We start from the raw sequence: 11,723 nt of genomic DNA, 5'->3' as shown, positions 1-11,723 counted from the left end.
GCTGTGAAGTTGGTCTTTTTAACATGAGAGTCTATGGGAATTTGCTCTGTTTTGGAGCCCCTAGTTGATGAGGGGGTAACTGTGGCTCAGTGGTGATGTAGGACACAATGTAGGACATGATGTAGAACAAAACGTAGGACATGATGGCTCAGTGGCGTTGTAGGTCACAACGTAGTACATGACAGCTCAGTGGTGATGTAAGACACAATGTAGGACATGATGTAGCACAAAACGTAGGACATGACGGCTCAGTGGTGATGTAGGACACAACGTAGGACATGACGGCTCAGTGGTGTTGTAGGACACAACGTAGGACATGATGTAGGACACAACATAGGACACAACGTAGGACATGAGCTGTCAGTGGTGATGTAGGACACAATGTAGGAAAAGACGGCTCAGTTGTGATGTAGGACACAATGTAGGACACGACGGCTTTGTGGTGATGTAGGGCACAACATAGGACACAGTGGCTCAGTGGGTGTAGGACACAATGTAGGACATGACGGCTCGGGGAGAATGTAGGACACAACATAGGACATGACCGCTCGGGAAAAATGTAGGACACAACGTAGGACACGACGGCCCAGTGGTGATGTAGGACAAAACGTAGAACACGACGGCTTAGTGGTGATTTAGGACACAACGTAGACATAGTGGCTCAGTGGGGATGTAGGACACAATGTAGGACATGACAACTCAGTGGTGATAGGTTGGACCGTATAAAACAACGTAGGATATGACATAGGACACAATGTAGGACACAATGTAGGACGCAATGTAGAACACAATGTAGGACATGATGGCTCAGCGGTGATGTAGGACATGATGTAGGACACAACGTAGGACATGAGCTGCCAGTGGTGGTGTAGGACACAAAGTAGGAAACGACGGCTCAGTTGTGATGTAGGACACAACGTAGGACACGACGGCTTAGTGGTGATGTAGGACACAACATAGGACACGGTGGCTCAGTGAGTGTAGGACACAATGTAGGACATGACCGCTCGGGGATAATGTAGGACACAACGTAGGACACCACAGCCCAGTGGTGATGTAGGATATGGTGGCTCAGTGGGTGTAGGACACAATGTAGGACATGAGGGCTCGGGGATAATGTAGGGCACAACGTAGGACATGACGGCTCAGGGATAATGTAGGACACAACGTAGGACACGACGGCCCAGTGGTGATGTAGGACACAACGTAGAACACGACGGCTTAGTGGTGATTTAGAACACAACGTAGACATTGTGGCTCAGTGGGGATGTAGGACACAACGTAGGACACGACAGCTCAGTGGTGATAGGGTGCAACGTATAAAACAACGTAGGATATGGCATAGGACACAATGTAGGACGCAATGTAGAACATGACAGCTCAGTGGTGATGTAGGACATAATGCAGGACATGATGTAGGACATAAAGTAGGACATGAACTGCCAGTGGTGATGTAGGACACAAAGTAGGAAACGACGGCTTAGTGGTGATGTAGGACACAACATAGGACACGGTGGCTCAGTGGGGATGTAGGACACAATGTAGGACATGACGGCTCGGGGATAATGTAGGACACAGTGTAGGACATGATGTAGGACACAACATAGGACATGACAGCTCAGTGGTGATAGGTTGCAACGTATAAAACAACTTAGGATATGACATAGGACACAATGTAAAACATAACAGCGATGTAGGACACAACGACAACATACGACACAATGTAGGTTGCAACATAGAAAGTGGCGTAAGACACAACAATGATGTAGGAAACAACGGCGACGTAGGAAGCAGTAAATGTGAATGAGCTGGATTTAAGTCTTGCTGGTCAGTGGTCTTTTGGAGGCCCTAACAGGCAACTGGTGTAACTGTGGTTTGTGGTTCTGGTGGTTTGGTACACTTGAGTGGAGTTCAGTGTAAATGTAGTTTAGTGTAGCTCCACCCCCAACTTTTTGCGAAGCTCTACCCAATGCCATATTTTGAACAATGCCTGAAATTGCAAGGGTTAGGGTGGGAGGTGTGGGGTGATCAGGGGGCAGAGAGTGGGCGGGTCTGGATACACAGGCAGAAATGATTGACAGACAGCAGCTCAGCTCACTGGCAAGATGCAGTGCATGATTCACAAAGCAGCTACGCCACAGAGGGTCTTTGAGGTGGAAGACTTTCCCTCCCGAATCTCCTCAGCTCCACATTAACCAGGTGGTCCTAAAGCTTATCAGTCTGAGCCGTTAGCGCTGTTAGCTGCCTGTCAGGAAATCCGGTTTCATCAGAAACTCTGTGAAAGAACAGAAGTCTGAAACGAGCAGCTCTACACCAGATAAGTTCACATCCCTTCATGTGCGTTGGTGGGCGTGGTTTTCTATGCCTGCAAAGTGAGGACCCGCCTACCTGCATCTAAAGGAAGGGGCTGTGTGGATGTTAAATTTTTTTAATGTGAGGTAGCGAAGCACCAGTACAGCTCTACATCGTGATAAACAAAACCTGGTTTTTCCTGTAGGGGGCGTTATGAGCCATTTTTTTTACCAGCAAAATCCCATTTTTTTAAGGAAATTAAAAGATTGCAAATTTTATCAACAGTTTAGTTGGTTTTCATTACAATTAAGTAAAACTGTGTTATTTACAGCTCAAAAACCACATTTTTGGGTGCACTACCCCTTTAAGCTCTATGTTAGCCCCAACCATTTACTCAGGTAGCAGGTGACTCTCCTCTCAAGGTGTGTGATGGTAAAGATCAGGAACTCAGCGGAACAGTGGCCAGAGTATTCAAGGTCATTGTTTCTTGTCTATGTTGGATGGATGAAAACCACTCAAACACGTTCTTTTTGTTCTCAGGTTTACTTGTGTTTTCACAAGTAAGCTGTGCGAAAGCTTACCCAGATTTCAGTGATCGGCTCCCTGTTTGGGTGTGAATGTGTGATGACTTCCTGCCTGCCTGCACTGCAGAAAAATTGCAGCTCAGGTAATCCAAACTTTACCAATGCTCCCGTCAGAATCAGCATCAGCTCATATTTTCCATAAAATGGTAAAATGTCTCAGTCTCGTCATCTGATACGTTGTTGATTACCTTCTGGAAAAAAATATGGGTTCATGAGAGTTTTAAATATTTGAATTCTGGTTTTATTTACATTTTAGACAGAGACCCAACTGGTTTGGACGTGAGGTTGTATGAAAAATACAAAAATCTGCACAAATATAAAATTGCAGCAAAATATAATTTATTTATTACTGCAAGGAAAAGAAAACTAAACTCACAAAAAAGAGCAAATGCAATGAAACTTCAGTCTGCTTCAGCTTCTGGTTCTGGTCATTAGAAAAACGTACTTACCTCCGCCTTCCTCGTCCTGGATGACCTCCACCACCTACTTGGCCTCATCTTTCATCATCTTTCGCTATAACCTGTAGGAGTTACCCGAGCCTCTTTTATACTCTGATACATGATTGAATGGATTTTCCAGTTGAGTTTGTACAGGTATAAAACTAGTCAGACTAACTGGTTATCAGGGTGCTGCTGGTTAAAAGCCTGAAGAGAACAAAATGTGTAAAATGATTAAGTTTGTATTTTGGAGCTAAACTGTGGTTTAGAATGATGTCTGAGTGAGTACAGTGGACTTGTCCTGAACTGTTAGCAGTGTGGAGTCAGTCTGTTGCTCAGTGAGCTTTATGTTTTCTGTGTTTCCAGATGAACTGTTGAACTGAGTCAGCGGTCTCCCTGCAACACTGTGTGCGGTCAGCAGAGGGCGCTGTGGATCAGGTTATCTGTGGTTTACAGCAGCAGACCAGAGGTCTCAGCCAGACTCAAACTGGACCGAATTTTCAGGACCCTCGCCCCCAAGCACACACACACACACACACGTACACACACACATACACACACACACACACACACACACACACACACGCACGCACACACACACACACACACACTCACACACACACCCACCCACGCACGCACACACACACATCCGACACCCCCACTATCTGCTTTGAAACTAAACTTAAACTTAAAGTTTTTCCTGAATCTGAGTACTCACGAGTACATTGTTTGTTTTAATGTAGTAAAGAAGAAAATTGTTATTTCTTAGCAGTTTATCCGCCGAGCTTTAATTTATTTATTTGTTTGTTTGTAAAAATCTATCTCAAAGGTCTCGTTTCTGCAGCGCGGCCTGTGATGATCAAACTGATTGTTTTCCGGTTGGAAACTGCTATTCACGTTATCAACACGCGCAGGCGTGCAGGTCGTTCCTTGTTTTTGGGTCTTCCTGTAGGAGAATCAGCCGAACCTCGAAACGAGTGTTTGGAGACACGTATACTCATTTCTCCACGAGAAAACCTGTCTGAACAGTTTCTATCAGCCCGTCTCACGTGTGTGTGTGCGCGCGCGTGTGTGGTGCAGCAGCACCAGCAGGAACCAGTTTGTTCGAACGGGAAGTTCTGGGAGCCTGAAAAGGCCTTTCAGTCTGACATCAGCGCAGTCAGAGATTTATAAGTTTAAATTTCTCTACATTTCTGATGTACGCGACGCGTTGTTTACTTCAAAACGAGACAAACATCAACATTAAACTGGTATCAACTAAAATTCCCTGACACACCGCAGACACATGGACAGGTAGAAAACACACCCAGAGAGCTTTGTTAAAAACCAATGAGCCACTTCGAGACTTAAATAATATCAAACCATTTCAGGGATTAAAAACCAGTCAATAATAATAAGAAGAATTTAAAAAATAATAATAATAACAATCATAATCATATTATTAATAATAACAATAACAATAATAATAACAATAATAATAATAATAATAATAATAATAATAACAACAATAATAATAATAATAATAATAATAATAATAATAACAACAATAATAATAATAATAATAATAATAATAATAATAATAATAATAATAACAATAACAATAATAATAATAATAATAATAATAATAATAATAATAATAATAATAATGGTTTTGCTGGGCTGACATCGGGGAAGTGAGTCTGCGGGTGATCAGCAGCTTTTCTGTTCTTGTCGGAACATGATCATTAAAATCCCGCAAAAATAGCTCGAATACGGCCTGAAAATCAACCTGTAAACAGCCTTACAAAACATGAAAATCTGTCTTTAAATCAGTTTAGATAACTTGAAAAAAATGGTCTCAAAATCACACAACATATTAATGGATTTAAACACCATAAAATGTTTTTCTTTTCTTTTTAAAGCCAGAAAATCAGCCGGAAACAGACTAAAAATTAGACTTAAATAACACGATTATGCCTTGAAAAAAAAAAACTAAAATCATCCCGTAAACAGACTGGAAAAGCAGTAAAACAGCCTGGAACCAGTCTGAAAATGCTCCTCTGTAGCGCGCCGCTTCCTTTCGCCCCTTCGCGCGCGGTGATGAAACGTTCGGCCCGCGGACGGTGACAGAGATTTTCGGGGTCTTTTCTCGCGCAGTCAGGTGATGAACGTCCTCCTGATCAGGCGGAATAAAGACTAATTAAAAGCTATAAATTATCCTGCCGCTGCTCCTCTCGCGCGCTCAGAGATAAGAGCGGATTTCTCCAGAGTCCTAAGCTGGAAACAATACCGCGCAACAAAGAGGCCGTTCCTCAGACAGCAGGGTGGAGGTGTGCGCGCGGTAAAGGTGGATATGTGGGACACACATAGTTTAGTGTGTTTGAATAAAAATAGAGCTGTTTTGTTGTTTACACCGTCACACGTGCGCACACACACGCACACACACGCAGACATAGGCCGCTGATTATTTTTCTGCTGGGTTCTACTGGGTTCTACTGGGTTCTGTTTGTCTACGGGACAGGGAATAAAGATGAGTAAAAGTTTGAAAGTAAAAGAAAAGAATCTGATGGTTTGTTGTTTTCAGCTTCAGGTGAAAATCAGCTGCTGGAAAATGAGCATCTGATTTTCATCTAAAAGCAGAGCCACGCGCGCGCGTGTGAGATGTAACAGATCCACGCGCAGCAGTGATAACCTCTTGTTTGGCCTCCTCGAGCTCGGCTCAGAAACCTCTGACATCATTGGACGTCGTCACTCTGTGTCCAAAAGTCTCCCGGTCAGTGATTGGCCCGCTGCGCCGTGGATGGCACTGATGCTCCGTGGGTTGGAGTGTGTGTGTGTGTGTGTGTGTGTGTTTTCCTGATGATGCGGTGTGTGAGGACTTGCTGTCATACATCGGTGAGAAGTCTCTCGGTGTGTGAGAGCAGCGCGCGCGCAGCAGCCAGTCCTTCCCGATGACTCGGTGACCATGACGCGCCGCGGCTCCTCCACGCAGGAAGGATGTCCACACAGTTTGAGAGTTTTTCCAGCGAGCGGCGACATTTAGAGAGAAAATGAGTGTGTTTTAGTGCTTCCTGCGCTCATCTTTGGATACACACACACACACACCCAGAGAGGAAGAGGAGAAGCGTTTTTCAGAGATGGAGGAGCAGCGGGAACTGAGCACGGACAGCAGCGAAGCGGAGAGCGTCTCTCCGGCCCCCAGCCTGCCCTCTCCGCCCATCCTGCCGCTGCAGGTCGCCCAGCAGGCCCACAGAACCACCAACTTCTTCATCGACAACATTCTGCGGCCGGACTTCGGCTGCAGGAAGGAGCACGGTGGGGGTCAGCGGGAGAGGGCGCACAGCTCCGGGCGCGAGCGCGTTCACCCGGCGATCAGCAGGCCGAGCCTTCCTGGGACGCCGTGCCAGGACTCCAACTGCAGCAGTGACAGTTCCTCCTCCTCCTCCTCTTCCACAGCATCTTTAGCAAGTCCCAAAAAGAGCAACGGAGGCGGCGGGACAGCCGCGGCCGCCGCGGGCTCCACCGAGAGCGGCGGCGGCGTGAAGGCGGAGGAGAGGACAGGAGGGACCGGGGAGAATACTCCCTCCTCCCTGGTGGCGCCGACACCGGAGAGCCAGCCGCTTCTGTGGCCGGCCTGGGTGTACTGTACCCGGTACTCAGACAGGCCCTCATCTGGTAAGGCGACACATTCAGAAGAAAAACACTTTTCCTGAAAACTAGTTGCATTATTAACAAAAGAAATTTACCCCACAAATATTATTTACTTACGTTCACATTTCTAGTCATTTCATTAAATCTGGATGATTCAATTTTATTTTGTTTCAACGAAAAACATTTTTTATTTTTCCTCTTTTACTCCCACAGAACAATTTCCCCAATATTTACTGTTTATCTTGTGTGTGTGTGTGTGTGTGTGTGTGTGATTTAGTAAATTACAAAATGTCTTTTTGAAATTATTCATTTCGTGTCCGCGTGCGTTCATTTCAAAACAGCCTGATAAAAACTTCTTGTTAAAAATAATCTGCTCGGCTTGTTCATCGCTGAAAAAGGAATTTTAACTTTCTTCGTGATTTTGTTTGTAGGTGCAAGAAAAATGTAAATAAATCTAATTTATTGAAAATGAAACTAAAACCAAACGAAAACAGTTCTAGTTTAACATGAGTAGAATTAACCAGAAGACGTTTGCTGTTTTCACAAAGAGACTTTTTCTGATTTCCAGCAGCAGTTCTACTGGGGTCTGGTTCTAGTGGGGTCTGGTTCTACTGGGGTCTGGTTCTACTGGGGTCTGGTTCTAGTGGGGTCTGGTTCTAGTGGGGTCTGGTTCTAGTGGGGTCTGGTTCTGCTGGGTTCCGGGTTGTGGAAATGGAGGAAAATGTGACTTGTGCTCGCGGAGCCTCTCAGACTTTTCTTCAGATAAAATTTTAGTTTTATTTCCAGTAAAAACTAGAGACGGAAAACCCGTTTCAGCGGGTTTCAGTCACCAGAACATTTTCCTGCTTCCAGGCGAATTTTCCCCCCAAACTCTGGTTTTATTGTCTGATGAATCTGAAATATTTTTTCTTGTTTTATCTTAGATAAACTTTTAGTGCTCGGATATTATATTTAAATCTGATAAATATATAATAAATAGTAATAACATACATTATGATTTCAAAATAATAATAAATATAATAATAATAATAATTATTATTATTATTATTAGGATTTCACATTCAAATTCACATTTGATTTTTTATTTTTATTTTTTATTTGATTAATTTTTATTTTCATAGTTTTTTCATAAACAGAACTTGTTCCTCTAAATTTTTCCTTTTTCATCTTCAGTCAGAATAATTATTTAATCTTTTAATGTTTATAGAAGTTAATGTTTCTGTAAAAAAAACAGCAAATATGTGTAAAGATATTTGATTGTTTCAGATGTTTGACTGAATGAAAAATATGATACGATCAAAATAAATGAGTGGAAATGTGAGTGCGTGCGTGCGTGCGTGCGTGTAATATCAGACTTCGGGCTGCTGCACGTGCACAGACAAAAAGGACCGAAAATTAGTTGCAGCATCGTTTTCTGCGCGTGTATGACCTTTATTTAAAGTTTTACCAAGAAAAATAATAATAATATTGCTTATAATACTCCTACTACTATTACTTACACTACTACTACTACTACCACTAATAGTAATACTACTACTACTACTACTACAACTAATAATAATAATAATAATAATAATAATAATAATAAAAATATTATTATTATGAATATTATTATTATTATTATTATTATTATTAGTAGTAGTAGTAGTAGTAGTAGTAGTATTGGTAGTAGTATTAGCAGTATTAGTTGTAGGAGTTTTAGTCATGGAATTCGGTCCAGACTCGCTTTCAGGTCGACGGTCAGAACCAGGTCGTGAACTCTGCCCGTAACCGTGTTATATCAGTGTGTGTGTGTGTGTGTGTGTGTGTGTGTGTGTGTGTGTGTGTGTGTGTGTGTGTGTGTGTGTGTGAGGGTGTTTACTTACGGTGATGTTTTGTCGCGCGCTGCATATTCATATTTCCGCTCTGCGGTTCTTTCGTCCTTACTGCAGGTCCAAGGACCCGGAAACTGAAAAAGTCCAAAAGCGGGAAGGAGGACAAGCGGCCGCGCACGGCCTTCACGGCGGAGCAGCTGCAGAGACTGAAGACGGAGTTCCAGGTGAACCGGTACATCACGGAGCAGCGGCGGCAGTCTCTGGCCCAGGAGCTGAACCTGAACGAGTCCCAGATCAAGATCTGGTTCCAGAACAAACGGGCCAAGATCAAAAAGGCCAGCGGCTTCAAGAACGGACTGGCCCTGCAGCTGATGGCGCAGGGACTGTACAACCATTCTACCACCACCATCCAGGAGGACAAGGAGGACAGCGACTGACCAGCCGGACCCGCCGAACCGGGCCAGGACCTCTAACACTCTGTACATTGTAAATATAAAACAGCTATTTAACGAGGGAACGGGAGGACTGCGCGCGTGTCGGCGGATCTGCTCCCGCGTCATGTTCAGAGGACAGAACCGGTCCGGTCTGGCCCGGTCGTTCCTCAGCTCGCCTGCGGCCCAAAACCAAAGATTCTCAGAAACTCAACGTTTCCGGAACTGAACAGACAAAAGAAACGTGGCGGAGACCGAACCGGACACGCGCGCGTCGCCGTAGCCCGTGTTCGGGTCCAGGTTCTGGACCATGAAAAAGAAATCAGCCAAAGACCGAGACAGCACCGCTCACTCCGGTTTCAGGACGTTTTCTGGACCAGCCGGGTTCTAAGAACTGGAATAATCCCCTCTCACTCTCACGCACACGCACACGCACACACACACACACACTTCCGGTCAGTCACTTTATTTATTTCATTTAAATTGAAATAAATTAATTTGAGAGAATAATTGAAAGTTTTGAGAGTAAATATGAAAGATAATGAGTTCCAGTCTGATCAGGAATCTGATCCGTCACACTGAAGAACTGAGGCCGGATTTCAGTTTAGTTTTTTTTTAATTTTCATTAAAATACCAAAACCAATATTTAAAATGATCAGATTTGTAATAAATAAATTTCATTCCTTAAGTTCAGAGCCAGATTTTATTCCCATCATGGAATTAAGGAATAGTTAAGGAAACGTTGTTCGTTTCGGATCAGCAGGATAATACAGTTCTTCCAGAAATATCACAAACACCAACCAAATTAGAAACGAAAGGGTGTGTTTTTATATTGGCGGGTGAAGCGTCATCATCACCATCTGAGGAAGAGCAGGAAAATGTTCTGTACATTTCATCCATCTTTCCAAATAAACTGTTTTCTACTGAAAGTAAAACTCCCACATTGACCCAGTTTTTCATCCCGCTTGGAGGGGGGGGGGGGGGGGGGGGGGGGGGGGGGGGGGGGGGTGGTCCAGACACGCGTGTCCACATTAACAGGCTGAATTCCCGTCACTTATTTTTCCTTTTTTATTTCCGCCATTCTAATTTGTTTACAGTATCCTACATATTTATTTGTTTACTCTGTTTATTGAAGCTCGTTACAGCCATTATAATAACTAACAATTCAATATTTAGATTCAGAAAATCTTCATTAATCCTCAAGAGGAACTTCATTAAATGAATATATACAATAAAAAGTTTACGGTTAAACCGTTTCTTAAATAAATTGAAAATAAAATGTTTAAAGTAAAACAAACAAAAATATTTAAAAAATGAAAAAAAAAAAAAAAAATAGGATGGAAAATATTTTGATGCAGTTAATCAGTTAATTTGTGCCTGGATGAGATAGATAGATAGATAGATAGATAGATAGATAGATAGATAGATAGATAGATAGATAGATAGATAGATAGATAGATAGATAGATAGATAGATAGATGATAGATAGATGATAGATAGATAGATAGATAGATGATAGATAGATAGATAGATAGATAGATAGATAGATAGATAGATAGATAGATAGATGATAGATAGATAGATAGATGATAGATAGATAGATAGATAGATAGATAGATAGATAGATAGATAGATAGATAAATAGATAGATAGATAGATAGATAGAGGAGGAAGAGGATGTGATTGGCGCTCACATTCAGGGCCTTCAGTAAAGATCCAACAGAAAGAGAGAGACGTCATTAATTCACATTTATTTTTCTGCTTTTTCATTCTAGGCGAGCAGAACTAGATCACAATTAAATCAGTGTGTCTGTGTGTGTGCGTGCGTGCATGTGCGCATGTGTTGCGGAGGCCCATGAGCTCTAAACCCTAAGGTAATAAAGCAGCTCTTATTTACATGTAAATGATGGCAATAAACAGATTCCTGCCAGCTGATGAAGAAATGCATGGCTACAACAACAACAATAATAATAATAATAATAATAATAATAATAATAATAATAATAATAACAATAATAATAATAATAATAATAATAACAATAATAATAATAATAATAATAATAATAATAATAACAACAACAACAACAATAACAATAATACTAATAGTAATAATAACAACTATAATAATAATAATAATAACAATAACAATAACAATAATAATAATAATAATAATAATAATAATAACAATAACAATAATAATAATAATAATAATAATAACAATAATAACAATGACAATAACAATGACAATAACAACAACAATAATAATAATAATAATAACAATAACAATAACAATAATAATAATAATAATAATAACAATAATAATAATAATAATAATAATAATAACAATAACAACAATAATAATAATAATAATAACAACAATAACAATAATACTAATAGTAATAATAACAACTATAATAATAATAATAATAACAATAACAATAACAATAATAATAATAATAATAATAATAATAATAACAATAACAACAATAATAATAATAATAATAACAACAATAACAATAATACTAATAGTAATAA

General features: G+C 41.2%; 1 protein-coding gene and 1 long non-coding RNA gene across 3 annotated transcripts in view; one reads left to right on the top strand and one right to left on the bottom strand.

Moving 5' to 3' along the window:
* Nucleotides 1-2,135: 2,135 nt before the first annotated feature.
* The window catches only part of LOC121649790, a 19,648-nt gene continuing 10,060 nt past the window's right edge, over nucleotides 2,136-11,723 (bottom strand). Inside the window, exons 2-3 of the long non-coding RNA XR_006012173.1 lie at nucleotides 3,976-3,981; nucleotides 2,136-2,245 (exon numbers count right to left, since the gene is read on the bottom strand). This is a non-coding gene — a long non-coding RNA (uncharacterized LOC121649790). The remainder of the gene's footprint in view (nucleotides 2,246-3,975; nucleotides 3,982-11,723) is intronic.
* LOC121649789 (homeobox protein engrailed-1-like) lies at nucleotides 6,205-10,078 on the top strand. 2 transcript variants are annotated; one of them, XM_042000845.1, is made up of 2 exons: nucleotides 6,205-6,967; nucleotides 8,875-10,078. In XM_042000845.1, the coding sequence occupies exons 1-2, from the start codon at nucleotides 6,430-6,432 to the stop codon at nucleotides 9,192-9,194; spliced, it is 858 nt and encodes a 285-aa protein (XP_041856779.1). In that variant the 5' UTR covers nucleotides 6,205-6,429; the 3' UTR covers nucleotides 9,195-10,078. The 2 variants fall into 2 exon arrangements, with proteins under 2 accessions (XP_041856779.1, XP_041856778.1); XM_042000844.1 differs by having other exon boundaries at nucleotides 8,872-10,078.

This window comes from Melanotaenia boesemani, chromosome 12, assembly GCF_017639745.1.
Source record: "Melanotaenia boesemani isolate fMelBoe1 chromosome 12, fMelBoe1.pri, whole genome shotgun sequence".
In the NCBI taxonomy this organism is placed as follows: domain Eukaryota; kingdom Metazoa; phylum Chordata; class Actinopteri; order Atheriniformes; family Melanotaeniidae; genus Melanotaenia; species Melanotaenia boesemani.
Note: the sequence above shows the minus strand (reverse complement) of the source record. Positions and strands in the feature narration are given on the sequence as shown.

Bases quoted from the DNA above. Each gene is read 5' to 3' on its own strand.
- LOC121649789 (XM_042000844.1), top strand. From the start codon at position 6,430: ATGGAGGAGCAGCGGGAACTGAGCACGGACAGCAGCGAAGCGGAGAGC. The intron at 6,968-8,871 runs GTAAGGCGACAC...TCGTCCTTACTG, and splicing joins CTCAGACAGGCCCTCATCTG to CAGGTCCAAGGACCCGGAAA.